The sequence below is a fragment of the Canis aureus genome, chromosome 21, assembly GCF_053574225.1.
Source record: "Canis aureus isolate CA01 chromosome 21, VMU_Caureus_v.1.0, whole genome shotgun sequence".
Classification (NCBI taxonomy): Eukaryota; Metazoa; Chordata; class Mammalia; order Carnivora; family Canidae; genus Canis; species Canis aureus.
The window spans coordinates 17,947,803-17,962,264 of record NC_135631.1 but is presented as its reverse complement, the minus strand read 5'-3'; the positions used below and the strand labels follow the sequence as shown (position 1 = coordinate 17,962,264).

The 14,462-nt window shown below is 41.6% G+C and overlaps 2 protein-coding genes across 2 annotated transcripts in view; one reads left to right on the top strand and one right to left on the bottom strand.

The window, feature by feature from the left end:
• The window catches only part of LOC144292678 (olfactory receptor 9Q2-like), a 96,814-nt gene that overhangs the window by 1,808 nt on the left and 80,544 nt on the right, over positions 1–14,462 (bottom strand). The gene's annotated exons all lie outside the window — the stretch shown is intronic.
• LOC144293392 (olfactory receptor 1S1-like) lies at positions 10,789–11,766 on the top strand. Its single transcript, XM_077864480.1, is given in 1 exon segment — positions 10,789–11,766. A coding segment is annotated over 1 exon segment (978 nt).

Below are 14,462 nucleotides of genomic sequence, written 5' to 3'. Positions count from 1 at the left end.
GATACCACATGGGAATAAGGAAAAGGACTACACAGTGTTAATTATTCTGGGAACTGTCATGGGTTTTAACAATGTATTAGAAATGCCTTTGCTTCTACCTGAATGCTAGAGGAGAGGAAAAAAACTCCTTGGTTGGCAGGTTGCTTATCAACCCACGCAGGCCAAGCCACATCAGGACAGAATGAATCATTAAATGTACACACTGTGCGAGGCATTGTTGGAAAAGCAAACACAAGGAAAGTTTCCAACTGTGTTTCCATGCCTTCTTTCATTTTTATCTAATGTCACAAATCATATAGAAAATTAACTTGGAACCCAAAAAGAAGATGAACTGTTACTCTATCAGGAAGAAGGCTCTAGAGCGATGATCAGTCCTTTCAGCTGAAATCCTAGGCTGCTGTCCCAGTTACCTTGTTCTACAGTTTTTAGCTGAATTAGAGTTCTTTTTTTCCTTTTTCTTTTTAAATTAAACACCACATTACATGCAGTACAACATGAGAATCACTTCCATTCCCTGAAATGACAGTGTTTACAAATAACTTTGCTAGAAACATCATCATGTCTTCTTCTTTTTTTTTTTTTTGTATTTTTTTTTTTATTGGAGCTCAACTTGCCAGCATATAGAATAATCATGTCTTCTTAAACTTTTTATCACTGGTACCTTGACACACTGGATTTCTCCAGCTCCTTTCTTATGATTCAATCAGTACATGAAAGGAAGGGTTAGCCACAGTGGTGGGAGTAGGGTTTTCATGTGGGAATTTCTTCCCAGCATTTCTCAAAAACAATTATTTATTTTCAAACCCAAATTCTCAGAAAAGGTAGATGAGAAATTTGGAAAACTGGAAAAGGTATTATAACTCTCCTGCAAGAACTAAAGTATAGTAAGCAACACAGAGAGGCTACTGGTTTAGAGGAATCCACTCTAGTTGAGGGCAAAACAAGAGCAGGAAACATGACACTCAGAGTCAAAGGTTAAATTTATGTTTCAGCAATGAGGACAAGAAGCACTGGGTGAGAAAGAGTCATAACTAGATCAGTCTTGCTGGTAGCTGTTTCCATGTGTGAGTTCATGGCCCTGTCTGCTGCTAACAGTGAATCATCCTCGCAAATAAAATAAACATTCATAAGTGTATATGCCTAGGAAACTTTATACAAATCCTATGAGTGATATTCCAAGAAATAACACATTTTGGAAGCAAATAAGTTCTTAGATTGGTGGTTTTGACATGTGATTCTGCACAGTACTGTTAATGTTAAAGGGAGATCTGAATGTTTATTTATACAGATACCACCCAGTAATGTTCATGGGAATTTTCCAGATTTGAGTATTTTCTGCAGTCTGGAGTACTTGGTAAATACCAATACACCTAATATTTGTAATTATTAAAATTTAAATACCTATAATAATGAGTAAAGAGGAGAAAGAATGGCGAGAATCTTTTTACATGGCTTAATTTTTTGCATTCCTGAAAATCTCTAGGAATTCCAATTTCTCCTTCCCTCATGTTGAAGACCAAGGAAACCATATAAGGAGTGTATGTTTGTGCATGTGTGTATTGTCCAGTTACAGCTAATGACTGCAGATGGAGAGATGGCTACATAAGAGAAGGATGGAATGAAAGAGATGAAGCAACAACACATCTTGGGCAGATTGTTTGCTTTGTGGGTATTATATGCCAGAAATAAACTACAGTATCACTCCATCAAGCATTGCAACAGACATTTTCATAATGACGATCACATTCCCATTCCTCACCCCCTCTCTCCCTCTCCTTTTCCCTCTCCTAGTAGTTACTTTGAAAACCACATTATAAAATTATGGATTCTAATGAAAATAATTAGAAGCTTGAAATATGGTGGTATTGCCTGAGCCTCTTTTTGCCCACCAGCTCCAATCTGAGAATTGTTCTAGTTGCTTCTTCTTGATTTCAGTCCAGCTCTCATAAGCAGGAAAAAGCATGGTGATCATAGCATTGGGAAAAAGAAGCTACTCAACAGAGATGGTGTACAATGTTGTGTAACCATCCCCAGAGACCACAGATCATATACTTGGTGATCTTTATGAAACTATTTTAGAAAGACACTTTGATGCCATAATACAATTGCTTCAATAAATATTTATTGTGGGCATTCATTTACTCATTTTTAAACAAATATTTAGAGAGAATCTACTATTTGCCAAAGTTTCTGACTCCATGGATCTAATGTTCATGAGGGAGAAAAAAGACAATACATAAATAGACAAATGCTATGAAAATAAGGAGAAGAGGGCAGGGATTTGGGATAAAGAAGAAGAGTGTTGAAGGATGGTGACTTGGGAATGATAAAGAGCCTATATTATGTACCTGGTACTGGGCTATATGCTTGAATTCATAGACAAAACATAAGATACCTGCTTTCAAGGAGGCTACCAACTATGGGGAACAGAAACACACAATTATAAGTCAATCTTTTTTTTTCTAAAGTGGAGAAGAATAATATATGCAAGAAGCCCATGGTATAAGATATGCCCATGTCTTCCTCAATGTAAGTTTTGGTAAGTTTTTGCATGTGTTCTCAAAGGTTTATATCATTTTCCATGACCAAGGAGCTTTTAGAAACACTGACTCCAAAAAGTCTAAGATTCCTTCCACTTGCACATATGAGACCACAAGCCTCCAGCAAATCCCTGTAAGTATATGTAAGTGTCCACTGGCTTGTTATATCTTGACCCTTCTTATTTCTGAGAAACTGCCACATATCTGGTCTCCTCTCTTGTCTAGTGTGGACTAACTTCCTATTAGACCATCTTGGAGGATGATAGCTTCTCTCTGGATGTTACTATAAGAGCATCCTTGGCTTCACACTGCCTCCTAGCTTCTGTTTCCAAAAATCCCACCAAAGATTTAATATCTCACCCTTTGCTTATCTGGGAGAAAAGACAAGGCAAAAAAAGATTTTTCCATGAACTCCAATGTGAACATAATTCAAATTTCACTTTAAGCAAAAAGGAAAATGTAGTGAGCTTACTTTGTTTTTATTATATTTTAATCAAAATGTAAATAACATACAATAAAATACATAGATTTCAAATGGTTCAGTTTGACGTATTTGGGCAATAGATTTCAAATGGTTCAGTTTGACGTATATGGGTAATTGTATTCAATAATAAAATCTTTCCATCACCCTGGAAATTTGCCTTGTTCCTCTTTCCAATCAATCCCTCTCCATGCCGATCGACCACTATTCTGACTTCTATCCCCAAAGACAAGTGTGCCCATTCAGGAATTTCATATGAATGGAACTCATATAGTAAGTATTCTTTAGCATCTGGCTTCTGTCACTTAACATGATGTTTTTGAGACTTGTACAGGTGGCTGTGTATTTCAGCAATTTGTTCTATTTAATACCTGAATCGTATTCCATTGTATGAATATACCACAATTTGTTAATACAATTTCTTTACCCACTGTAAGCTTGATTCTAATGTCTCCTCTGCACTCCTGTTTCTGAATCTTTTATGCTTGACACATGAAATGGGCACTTATCATTGGATGGGTACTCTGACCCCCATAATCCAGATCTTCTGCATTCCCATGCTCCACAGGCCAGAGCCTAACACACGTGTCTCAACCAGACCTTTCTGGAGATATTTTGTTATCTGAGCTGTTGGTGCTTTTTATCAGTGTTTATCTCAGACCAGCTGAAAGAGGAGGCTGGGAGTGTGGAGCTCTTAAGATATACTCCCAAGGCTGCTGACACCTCAGAACAAACAAAAGAGAAGGGCCTAGTGTCTGTTGAGCTGCTAAGTAGGTTCCCGGGACCATAATCACCAGTTTTTTGGTATGCAAATAGGGGATCTTATAGGTTAAGTGACATGCCTAAGGTCACACACCCATTAGGTGGCAGAGCTAGAAGTCAAAGCCAGGTCTGTCTCACTTCAAAGTCCCTGCTCCTTCTACTACCTCTGCATCAAAGAGCATAACCAGAAAACACTGGATTAGAAACCACTTAATGTGGTTCTACTTTTGGTTCTAAGCCAAAACTAATCAACTGACGTTAACAAGTCATCCACCCCTCAATTTACTCATTTGTACAATGAGTGATGCCTTAGTTGAGCTTTGCAGTGCCCTCCAGCTCTAGATTCCATGACTGTTTGTGGAATAACTCCACACTGCAGAATTTATAAGTGACTAGAAATGATTAGTAAGGAAATGGTAAATGCAAAAGCAGCACCTTTCCCCGTCATTAAAAGCGTGCCAGGATCAGGTTCCAAGTTACAACATTTCAACTTTACCCTTCTTTTAAGAAGCCTCCATATTAGCAACATTGGTCTCTTTACTGAACCCAGATCATGGCATACATGGTCCTACAGCCTGGCCTCTGCTCATACCATCCTCCAGCTTCAGACTCCCTCTCTGTGTCTTCCCACCTATGTAAACCCTACCTATGTTAAAAGAATGCCTCTAGTTTATGTCCACCATGAAATATTTACTTATTACCCCAGTCTACAGATAGTTCTCTCTCTGAATTCCTGCAGCATTTTCCCTACCATGCTTGGTACCTGACAGCAAACACTGTATTTGTCTCCACCTGCCATTTGTAACTTTAAGATCTTACTTCTTGATCACATCTTCTATCTGCAAGTCCACTATAGACTCCTGGAAGGTAGAACCTGAGTGTTAGCCCTCAGACTTCCCCATAATACTTAGGCCAGAACAAGAACAGGATACGGAGAAAAGCTCAAGTAATGTTTTATTAATAAACTTTGAACAGATCAAATATAGTTGGAAGCTTAGGAGATTTTCCTAAGTCCTTTTTTGAGAGGGCTAACCCTTAGTTTCTACCTTCACAATTTCACAGCATGGCAGAGAAAAGGGACTCCCAGTTTCTGAAACCTTGAATCAGGGTAATTCTGAACTCTGGAGGAAAGACTGTAATGAACAATCACAACAACCAGAACCTGAAAGGTCAGGACAACTAAGTATTCATACCCCTCAGGGGAACAGAAGACAACAGAGATCAGCCAAAATGTGAGCCAAGAGCTAGGGAATCTAATGAAAGATGAAGAAGAGAGATGAAGAATCTCAGTCAGAGCCTTTAGGGCCAGCTACAGGCAGGAGGACTGTGACTTGTTTTGCTAACACTCTTGCTGCAATTTTCCAAGAGATCAAGACTCACCACCTCCTTGCAGGGATCTCCACAGGGACGTTATCACCCCCACGTGGGCAAAAATTAGTACTTGGAGCTGAAAAAAGAATCTTAGATTCTTTTTTATTTTTATTTTTTATTTTTTTTAATGGGGGTTGAGAAGCAAAGGGAAAGAAAGAGAGAGAATCTTAAACAGGCTCCACGCCCAGTACAGAACCCAGTGCAGGACTAGATCTCATAACCCAGAGATCATGAAGTGAGTCAAAATCAAGAGTCAGACACTTAACCAACTGAGCTACCCAGGCACCCCAAAAATCTTAAATATTTTATCCATTTGTGGCTCTCCAAAGCTCATCCCTATCTGACAAAATCTTATTCTGTAGTATTTAATTTCATAGGAGCTGGACAGGATTGAAGATAAAAGATATAAAGGGTCTTTAAGAGAATACTAATGGAGGATAGTCAGAAGAAAGGCAGGATAGGGGCCCTATCCTAAGAGGAAACTACCCTTAAATGGAAAAAATCCCATCTTGTTATTCCACACCACCCTGAAAGGAGTCAAGTAAACAACTACCTGATGGGTAGATGAGCATGTGAACAAAAACTTTATTGGGTGACAGGTGCATGGAGGGTTAATCAGATTAAAACAGCTCACCAACAATCTCATAAAATCCCTAGACTTAGAAACTCCAACAGCAACCCCTCAGGTGCTCTCCCTCTTTGGGAGCTTTGTACTATCGTCCAGTAAACTTTGCTTTGCTACCCACCACTCTTCATCTGCCTACCTCTTCCTCTCCAAGAACCCCATGCACTGAAGGAAAAGAAATCCTGAACCAGTACCTGGGCAATAATGAATACAAGATTGAGAAATGCTGCTCTTGACTGACAGAGCTTCTATTTCCCTTCTCGGAGTATTTTTACTCTCTTGGAAAAATGGAGGCCCCACAGTATGGTATGAAATGTAGAGATGAAAGCAGCATGAGTACATCTGAGTAGCACAGAGGTGGGTGAATTAGACACTAACCCTATAAATACTGTCTCATTTCTAAGGACACTGCTTGCCTCCCAAACTCTCTTTCCAAGGCCTCTGAGCCACCAGACATCCACAAGAACCGAAATACCAAACCTGCTAACACAAAGCTCCCCTCGTCTTCTGGACTCAGATTAATAGCCATGTTTCAGAACATGGTTGCTGACTTCCTGTGGGGCCTGTAGAAACAAATCCAGGCCAACAGCTTTTGGAGTCACTTGCCCCAAGACTTCATTGCAGTTTCAACATCTCCAGGAGTGGAATTTGAAACCAATCTTGGATTATCTGATCAGCAGCAATGAGGTCATCCGTGAGGTAGGTTCTGTTCCCCATGAGAAGATGAGGTGAACTATACAATAAGATCTCCAGCCCTTCCTCCTAAGGGAATATGGCCTTGCCTTGAAACAATCCTTTTCTTTTATTAAGAACTTCCTTGTCTATCCCCCTACTTTCTTTAAAAACCTTCCATTTTGTACAGCTCCTCAGAATTCTCCTCTACTTGCTAGTGCAATGGCACTCAATTCATGAATCCCTTAGTAAAGCAAATCAGATTTTCAAATGTACTTGGTTGAATTTTGTCTTTTAACACCATGAAGGGCCTAATTGGATGACTAGAAGTTCAGAAGAGTCAAGTCCCCACGGTCAACAAGAAGCAAGAGATGACAAGGAACAAGGTTCAGGAGCATCTCTTCTTTTTCTCCTCCCTGAACTCCTGGCTGTGGTATCTCCTTGGAGTGGAGTCCCACATGCTGAGTGAACACGTCTGCTAACTGATTTTGGTCCCTTCATGCTTATGTGCAATCTCCCTGCAGTAAAGCATTTTGCCATGTTGTTTGCATCTAGCCTTGCCTCCTTCCCTCTGATGTCTGCACCTCCCTATCTTCCAAACAGAATGTCAAGATCTAAATTCGTGCTCCCAGGTCTGCTTTCTAGAAGACCCATGCTGAGATAGTAGTTGTCTTAGTCATTTCAGGCTACTATAACAAACTATCATAAATGAGGTGGCTTATGACAACAGAGCTTTATTTCTCACACTTCTGAACGTCGGAAGTCTGAGATGAAGGTATGGGCAGATTCATTGTCTGGTGGGAGCTCACTTCTTAGCTCATAGATGGTTGTCTTCTCCATGGCAGAAAGGGAGAGGGGACTCTCTGGGGTCTCTGTTCTAAGGGCACTAATCTCATTCAAGAGAGATGACCTCATGACCTAATCACCTCCAAAAGACACCTCCCCAACCTCCTACTACCACCATTCCAGGGGTTAGGTCTCAACATATGAATCTAAGGGGGACACAAACATTCAGACCATAGCAGTAGTAGAAGAAGGAACTCATAATTATGTCTCATGGGCAAGGTGCAGAAATAAATGCTATGGTTCCACCCACATTTCCTACCTAGCTCTGACCAGATGGATAGACAATAGAATAATAGCTCGCCCTCTCTTTCTTCTCCATTACCCAGTTATTTTAAATATTACCAGTGAATAACTATACAGTTAGTCTATAGGTCAAATCATTTCCTGTTGAGGAGGGAGGGAGTGTTCCTGGTTTGGGCAAGAAATACCTGCACTATGTTAGGAGGCACATGTAAGCATTAAAAGGGATGTATTGATTTAGGCCCTATCTCTGGCTATATAGCATTCCTTGCTCCTGCCCATATCAGGGTTTGCCCATTTCAGTATATCTGTGAACCACCCCAAATCATGTCAGTATTTTTTTTTAAGATTTTATTTATTTATTCATGAGAAACACACAGAGAGAGGCAGAGACACAGTCGGAGGGAGAAGCAGGCTCCACACAGGGAGCCTGATGTGGGACTCAATCCCAGGACCACAAGATCACAAACTGAGCCAAAGGCAGACACCCAACCACTGAGCCACCCAGGTGCCTCCAGTATGTTTCTTTTCAATATTAAAACCCAGAGTTTATTTCATTCATTAGTCACAGCTAAGAGCCCTGACTGTTGAATTCCTGAATCCCGGGATTCCCTTCCAACACTACCATCCATTTAAGTGGTACAAAGGCATCTCCCCTTCCACTACAGATGGCATCTCTTTGGAGTCATAACCCCTACTGCAGGAATTTCACTCAATTCTTGAGGTATTTACTAAGTGCTCCTCGTCTACTAGGCATTACATAGGAAACAGAAGGAGTTCAAAATATTTACCATCTCTGAGAACACAAGATACACAGCAAACTATTCACTTGCTCCAAAGAGCAGCAACAAGGAAAGCACAAGTGGAAAAAGACACCTGAAAACAAAACAAAAAAAAAAAGCAGAGCTGCCCATCTATTCCCCATTTACATCACTGAGGCTGAGATTTGAAAACAACAGTCTGTTTGAGGAAAATGCTTCAGGGATATGATCCCCAGTGACATCGAAAGAGCTTAATGTCCCCTGAGAGCCCAGCACCAGGACTTGTACTTGGGCAAAGAGTTTGGTTCTGAAAAATACATAAGAGCAGCTCTCAGGCTCTCCCCTGCTACCCTGTCAACAGTCAGTTAAGCTAATGGGTCTAGATTCCAGTAACTTCCGGAGATCTTACCATCCTTCAGAGGTGGGCCTTTTTAGACATTACTGCTGCTCTTCACCAGATAGACAAGTGCCTCAGGGACTCAAAACAATTAGTGTGGGACTGGGGGGCAGTGGGAGAGACAGCAGAGGAAGGTGAAATTAGAGATTGTCACTCAAAACTACACATGTCGCCTTTTGCCATTTTAGTCAAGCCCAAACCCAGGGCTCGGTGAACACAGGATCCTCTAAAGCAGGTCTGTGTCTTGTCCTGAGATTTAGATATAGATGTATGCCAGTTCATCTCATTGTAGCTTTGGGTGGGAGTCTCCCCTCTGTAGGTAAGTTTCCTCTCTCGGATTTGTAAGCCAAGCTTCTCAGGGGCAAGGAGACCTGCTCAGATCTACTCTCGGTATCCACTGCCCTTTGGTTTTCCAGAATCCCAGAGGAGGAGGATTCCTGGGTTTTGGCTTCCTCATGGAAGGAAAAGCCATTTGGGGTTGTGGCTATCCCTAACTTTTCAGAGATTAGTGAAGAAACAGGAAGAGTGAGAGGAGGCAATACGAGGAGAGCAGAAAGATGGGAAGGAACCCAACACTCTGGCTCTGGGGCCACTGTTCTTTTCAATTGGCCACAGAGAAACCAGACTGGGTCCAGTCTCCCTTCCCTGGCTCTGGGCTACACCTTGGGTGGTCGTTCTAGCTTCCTGGTCAATTTTAGTTTTAAAGATAACTTCTACTTTGGTACTAAAGACCCACTTCCAGGTATTCAAAAGCCTAGCCCAATTTCAAACTTCAATTTCACATGCTTCAAAGCATGGGTCCTACCCCCGGAGCTCAGGTAGCCTGAGTATGCGTAGTGGGAAGGAAGAATGGGAGTGGGTACTAGGATTAAAGTCTTCAAGTCTGCTGCCATGGAAGACTGGCAGTGGGTGAGTTTAATGTGGCAGGCATGCTCTGTCATGACACTATTTGGGGTTCTCCAGAGGCCTCCTTTCCCAGACAACTGCTTCAGGGCAATGAATTTTCTCCCTGATTTTTTTATGATCCCCCTTTCATGAAAGAGCCATTCCATGACCTCACTGCTACAGCTTCCTCTCCTCTGTCAGGTACTTTTTTGGCTGGAGTTCCAACAGCAACCGACAGCACTTACTTGACCTGTGGGAAACTCACCTATTCATGCCATGTCGTGGTGAGGGTGCAGAATTGCCCCCACCCCTGCCACAAGGGCCTAATCCAGTGAGCCTCTCACCTTTAGAAGTGGGACACAAACACAAGTCTTCAGGTTCTTAAGAAGCCCCTTAAACTTTCTCCGTTCTTCACCTAACATCTAGCCATCAGTGAAGCAAATGTCTGGCTTCCCTTCCTGCACACATTGTCCAAGAGCAGCTCTTCTGGCGGCCTCCCCCTAACGAGAGTGTGCAGGAGCACCCACATGGCGGTGTATTTCAGTAAGCACTCCTAACCCCCACCTCATGTCTCCTTCCCAAAAGCTTCACTCAATGACTCTTCCCATTTGTGTCTTCTTAGATTTCAAGATGAAAGTGAATGCTGAGGAAGGGTATAGGGCCATTCTGTTCATTTTTAAGTAATTCCTTTCAGGGATATCTAGCATCTTTAGAATATGGAGTACATCTCGTCTGTTATCTTTGGTTTAAGACATTTAACTATATTTAACTACATTTAACATAACCATCACTCTCAGAGTCATGCTCAAATTTAAAATGTGTTCATGGGATCCCTGGGTGGCGCGGCGGTTTGGCGCCTGCCTTTGGCCCAGGGCGCGATCCTGGAGACCCGGGATCGAATCCCACATCGGGCTCCCGGTGCTTGGAGCCTGCTTCTCCCTCTGCCTGTGTCTCTGCCTCTCTCTCTCTCTCTTTGTGTGTGACTATCATGAATAAATAAATTTTAAAAAAAAAATTTAAAATGTGTTCATGGAGAAGTGTCTATGGTGATGGCTGTCTTTCCTTTCTAAGGCATTTCCTGAGTGTCTGCACTGCTGACATAGTTCCTTATTAAGTAGTCTCTTAAAAGTTTGTTTTGCCAAAAACAAACTCCACCTCCTTGCAATGGCCATAGCCAAATGGTACCATACTGGTTTTTCTTTGGGGGCATGAAGACTTTGTGTTTCTTTCTCCAGATCAGCAGATATATGCATCAAGGAAATTGAACCACCATCTCTGGGTTCCTCCTTCTGGGACTCTCCAGCCAGGCTGAGCACCAAAAGCTTCTCTTTGTGCTTTTCCTAGGTATGTACCTGGTCACTGTGGTCGGGAATGGGCTCATCATTCTGGCCATTGGCTTGGATTCTTACCTTCACACTCCCATGTATCTCTTCCTTGCCAATCTGTCCTTTGCTGATATTTCCTCCATATCCACCTCAGTCCCCAAGATGCTGATGAATATTCAGACCAAAACTCAATCTATCTCCTATGAAAGTTGCATCACACAGATGTACTTTTATATTGTGTTTGTTGTTATTGACAATTTCCTCTTGGGAGTCATGGCCTATGACCGCTTTGTGGCTATCTGCCACCCTCTGAACTATGTGACCCTCATGCAACCCAGAATCTGCGTTTTGCTCACAGTCATTCCGTGGGTCCTCAGTAACGTGGTCGCCCTAACACACACCCTTCTGCTCATTCCATTGCTCTTCTGTGACAGCAACATTCTCCCACACTTCTTCTGTGACTTGGCTCCTCTGCTCAAACTGTCCTGCTCAGACACAAGTATCAATGAACTCATGTTGTTTATCGTGGGCTCATCAGTTGTCACCTTCCCCTTTGCCTTAATTCTCTTCTCCTACATCTGCATTGTCAAGGCTATCCTGAGAATCTCATCCATGGAGGGAAAACGGAAAGCCTTCACCACCTGTGGCTCTCATTTGACTGTTGTATTACTCTTCTATGGGACCATTATAGGGGTTTACTTCTTCCCCTCATCCACTCACCCTGATGACAGAGATAAGATTGGTGCAGTGCTCTTCACTGTGGTGACACCCATGATAAACCCCTTCATCTATAGCCTGAGGAACAAGGACGTGAAAGTTGCCCTAAGAAAGCTCATTAATAGAAAACATTCCTGTCTTTGATGCCCTGGACATCTGAATTCTTTTTATCCTCATAACCATTTGGATGATTCTGCCCAGAGTTTGTGACACTGATGTGACAGTTCAGCTTTAGATCTGCCTCCTATTCTAACCCTTGAGGGGTTGGGGCTTTTCCACATAGCTCTGGTCTTGGAAACAAAGCCCTAACCCCCTTGGTAAGTCACAAGCATAATGCATATCTTGATTCGAATCTATGTTACTACAAATGGGTGAAAATTGTTTATACCTCAGACAATATCAACTGAAGGTAGTACATACAGTCTCTGTTTTACAGCTTTGAAAACAGTTGCCACTAATTCCTTTATTCAATATAGATTTTTCTAGGTCAATTTTTCTCAAAGTTTGTTTTGCCAAAACCACTATCCAGTAAGATGTTCATAGAAAGGTCCCACATCCAAATAATTTGGGGGCAACCCTGAGCTCAATGAAGCAAAATGTCTTCTCAGAGACATTTGGTACTTCTCAGAGCCTTTGGTATAGTATACAGTTCCAGGAGGATAGTATGGCATGCAGCAATTCTAAAAACTAAACTTAATCATATATAACGTGATTCATCACAAAGTAGTTCATAGGACCAGTATGCAAAGCACATTTGGGAAAATGCATTCAATGAAAAATCAGAGAGCATACATATAGAAGGCATCAGGTCTAGTCCTGACTCTTCCCTGAGTAGTTATGAGATGTAAGGCATGTCAACTCACTTTTTTCAGCCTATTTTCTCATCTATAAAATAAGGCCATTGGTTCCAGTTGTTTCCCACTGAGGGTATATATTAGAATTATCTAGAGGAAATTTCCTAAAGGAATGCACATTCTCAGACCTTGCAGGTGCCTTCTCTGCTCAACCAGCTGCAGTGGTCTTGGGTTCAGTTTGGCAATTAAACTCACAATATATACCAATTGTCAAGCTTTGAGAAAACTGTAAGTAAGGGTACAGGACAGCCACATAACATACACAATGACATCACAGTAGAGGTCTCATGATTCCCAGGCACAGCTTCTAAATATCTTGGTCTTTCCATACTTGGAATGTTCATGGTCATGAGAGAGAGAGTACTCAGTGGGTGTGGACCACCTAGGTTCAGGAAAACTTCAGCTCTGGGGTTCCTTAGGCATTATGCCTTCTTTCTTGACAGTCCCCTTAAGGGTATATGACTACCCCTGTTCTGGTGCAGCTGCATCTCAGCAAACATAAGTTTCTCATCAAATACGGACTCTTCCACAACCAATTTTAACAAACAGATAAAAGTGGTCAAGCGCTTCAAAACCATTACAGCACAGCTGACCTGCCTCTTGGATCCAGCATACATGTAGACAGTTTTGGAACTTATTGCAAGAGGGATTAGACCAACAGTCAAACCTCAGACTTCTTTGAGGCTGAGAAAGGCTACAAACAAAGTTTTACTGTTTGCTTTCCAAAGTTCACCCTGCACCTACTAACCCAGACTCCAGCGAAGGAATCGGGCTCTTATATTCTGGAAACTTCCCTCAGGTGACCTAAAGCATTATTGAACCACATGAACTCTGAGTTCCACTCTTGCTCTGGGATTTCTGCGAATCTGGATGCCAACTGGTTGATGGAGATGTCTGCTGGAGATATCTCTACCTCAAATATACTCTAGAGCTTCCCAGAAGAGCGTGGTCTTTTTCTCTGTCCGATTCTTTTAAAAAATATTTTCAGCTTTGGAGCAAACTATTACTAGTTATTTAATCTAATTCCTCTAACAATTGCATTGTAGTATGAGGAGATTTGGTTCTAAATCCTGGTTTTTCAGGAAGTTGTGATTCAACTGCGTGATCCAAGGAAAATCATTTAATTTACTTAAGCTGTTTGTGGCTAAATGGACATGTATGTCAGACAACTACCATAGTTCTTAGTATATCATGGACACTCGGGGGGAAAAAAAGTATTCCTCTTTTGTAACTGTCCCCTGGCTCCCAATCTCAATCCACTTGCCCTACCAAACTATGTTTATTTATCCCCAATCTAATAAGACTTCTCTTCTTCTCTAAACTTATAAAAATCTAACCTCTTTAAGAGGAAATATATAATCAGCCACCCACCTTTCTCTCTGGTATCTCAAACTTTTATGCTTAATTTGAGTCTTCATTATAAATTTAAAATCCACTTGCTTTTATATGAGTTACCAAACTAGCCTCTTAGTCCTTCCTCAAATACCTCAGAATCCACCCAGTTCCACCCACAGCTCCCACATGAACCCTGCCTTCACTACTACACAGAAAGCAGTAGAGAGTCTTATATTTGTAATCAAGAGACTTGGAGTCTGTAGCTAACTTACTGTGTGACAAGCCATGTTACCAACCTCAGTTTCTTTCTCTGTAATATAACAATTGGTCTAATATGAACAAAGAAGAGACTACAATAGCATTATCATGAAAACCCATTTATGTAGAATAGCATATGCAGAAAGAGATGCCTAGGAAAAGAGTCAACAGAATATTGACAGTGGTTGTTTCAGATCGTGTTTTCCAATAATGGTCACAAGAATATTTCCATCCTTGAAGAACTTTGCCACATCCTCATCAAAAAATGGGAGTCTGTGTCTCTCTCCTTGAACCTGGAGGACTTTGGGGCTGTTTCGACTAATAGAGCACCCTACAAGTTGTCCTGCATGATTTCTAAAATTCTTAGAAAAGCCAGTACAGCCTCCATTTTCC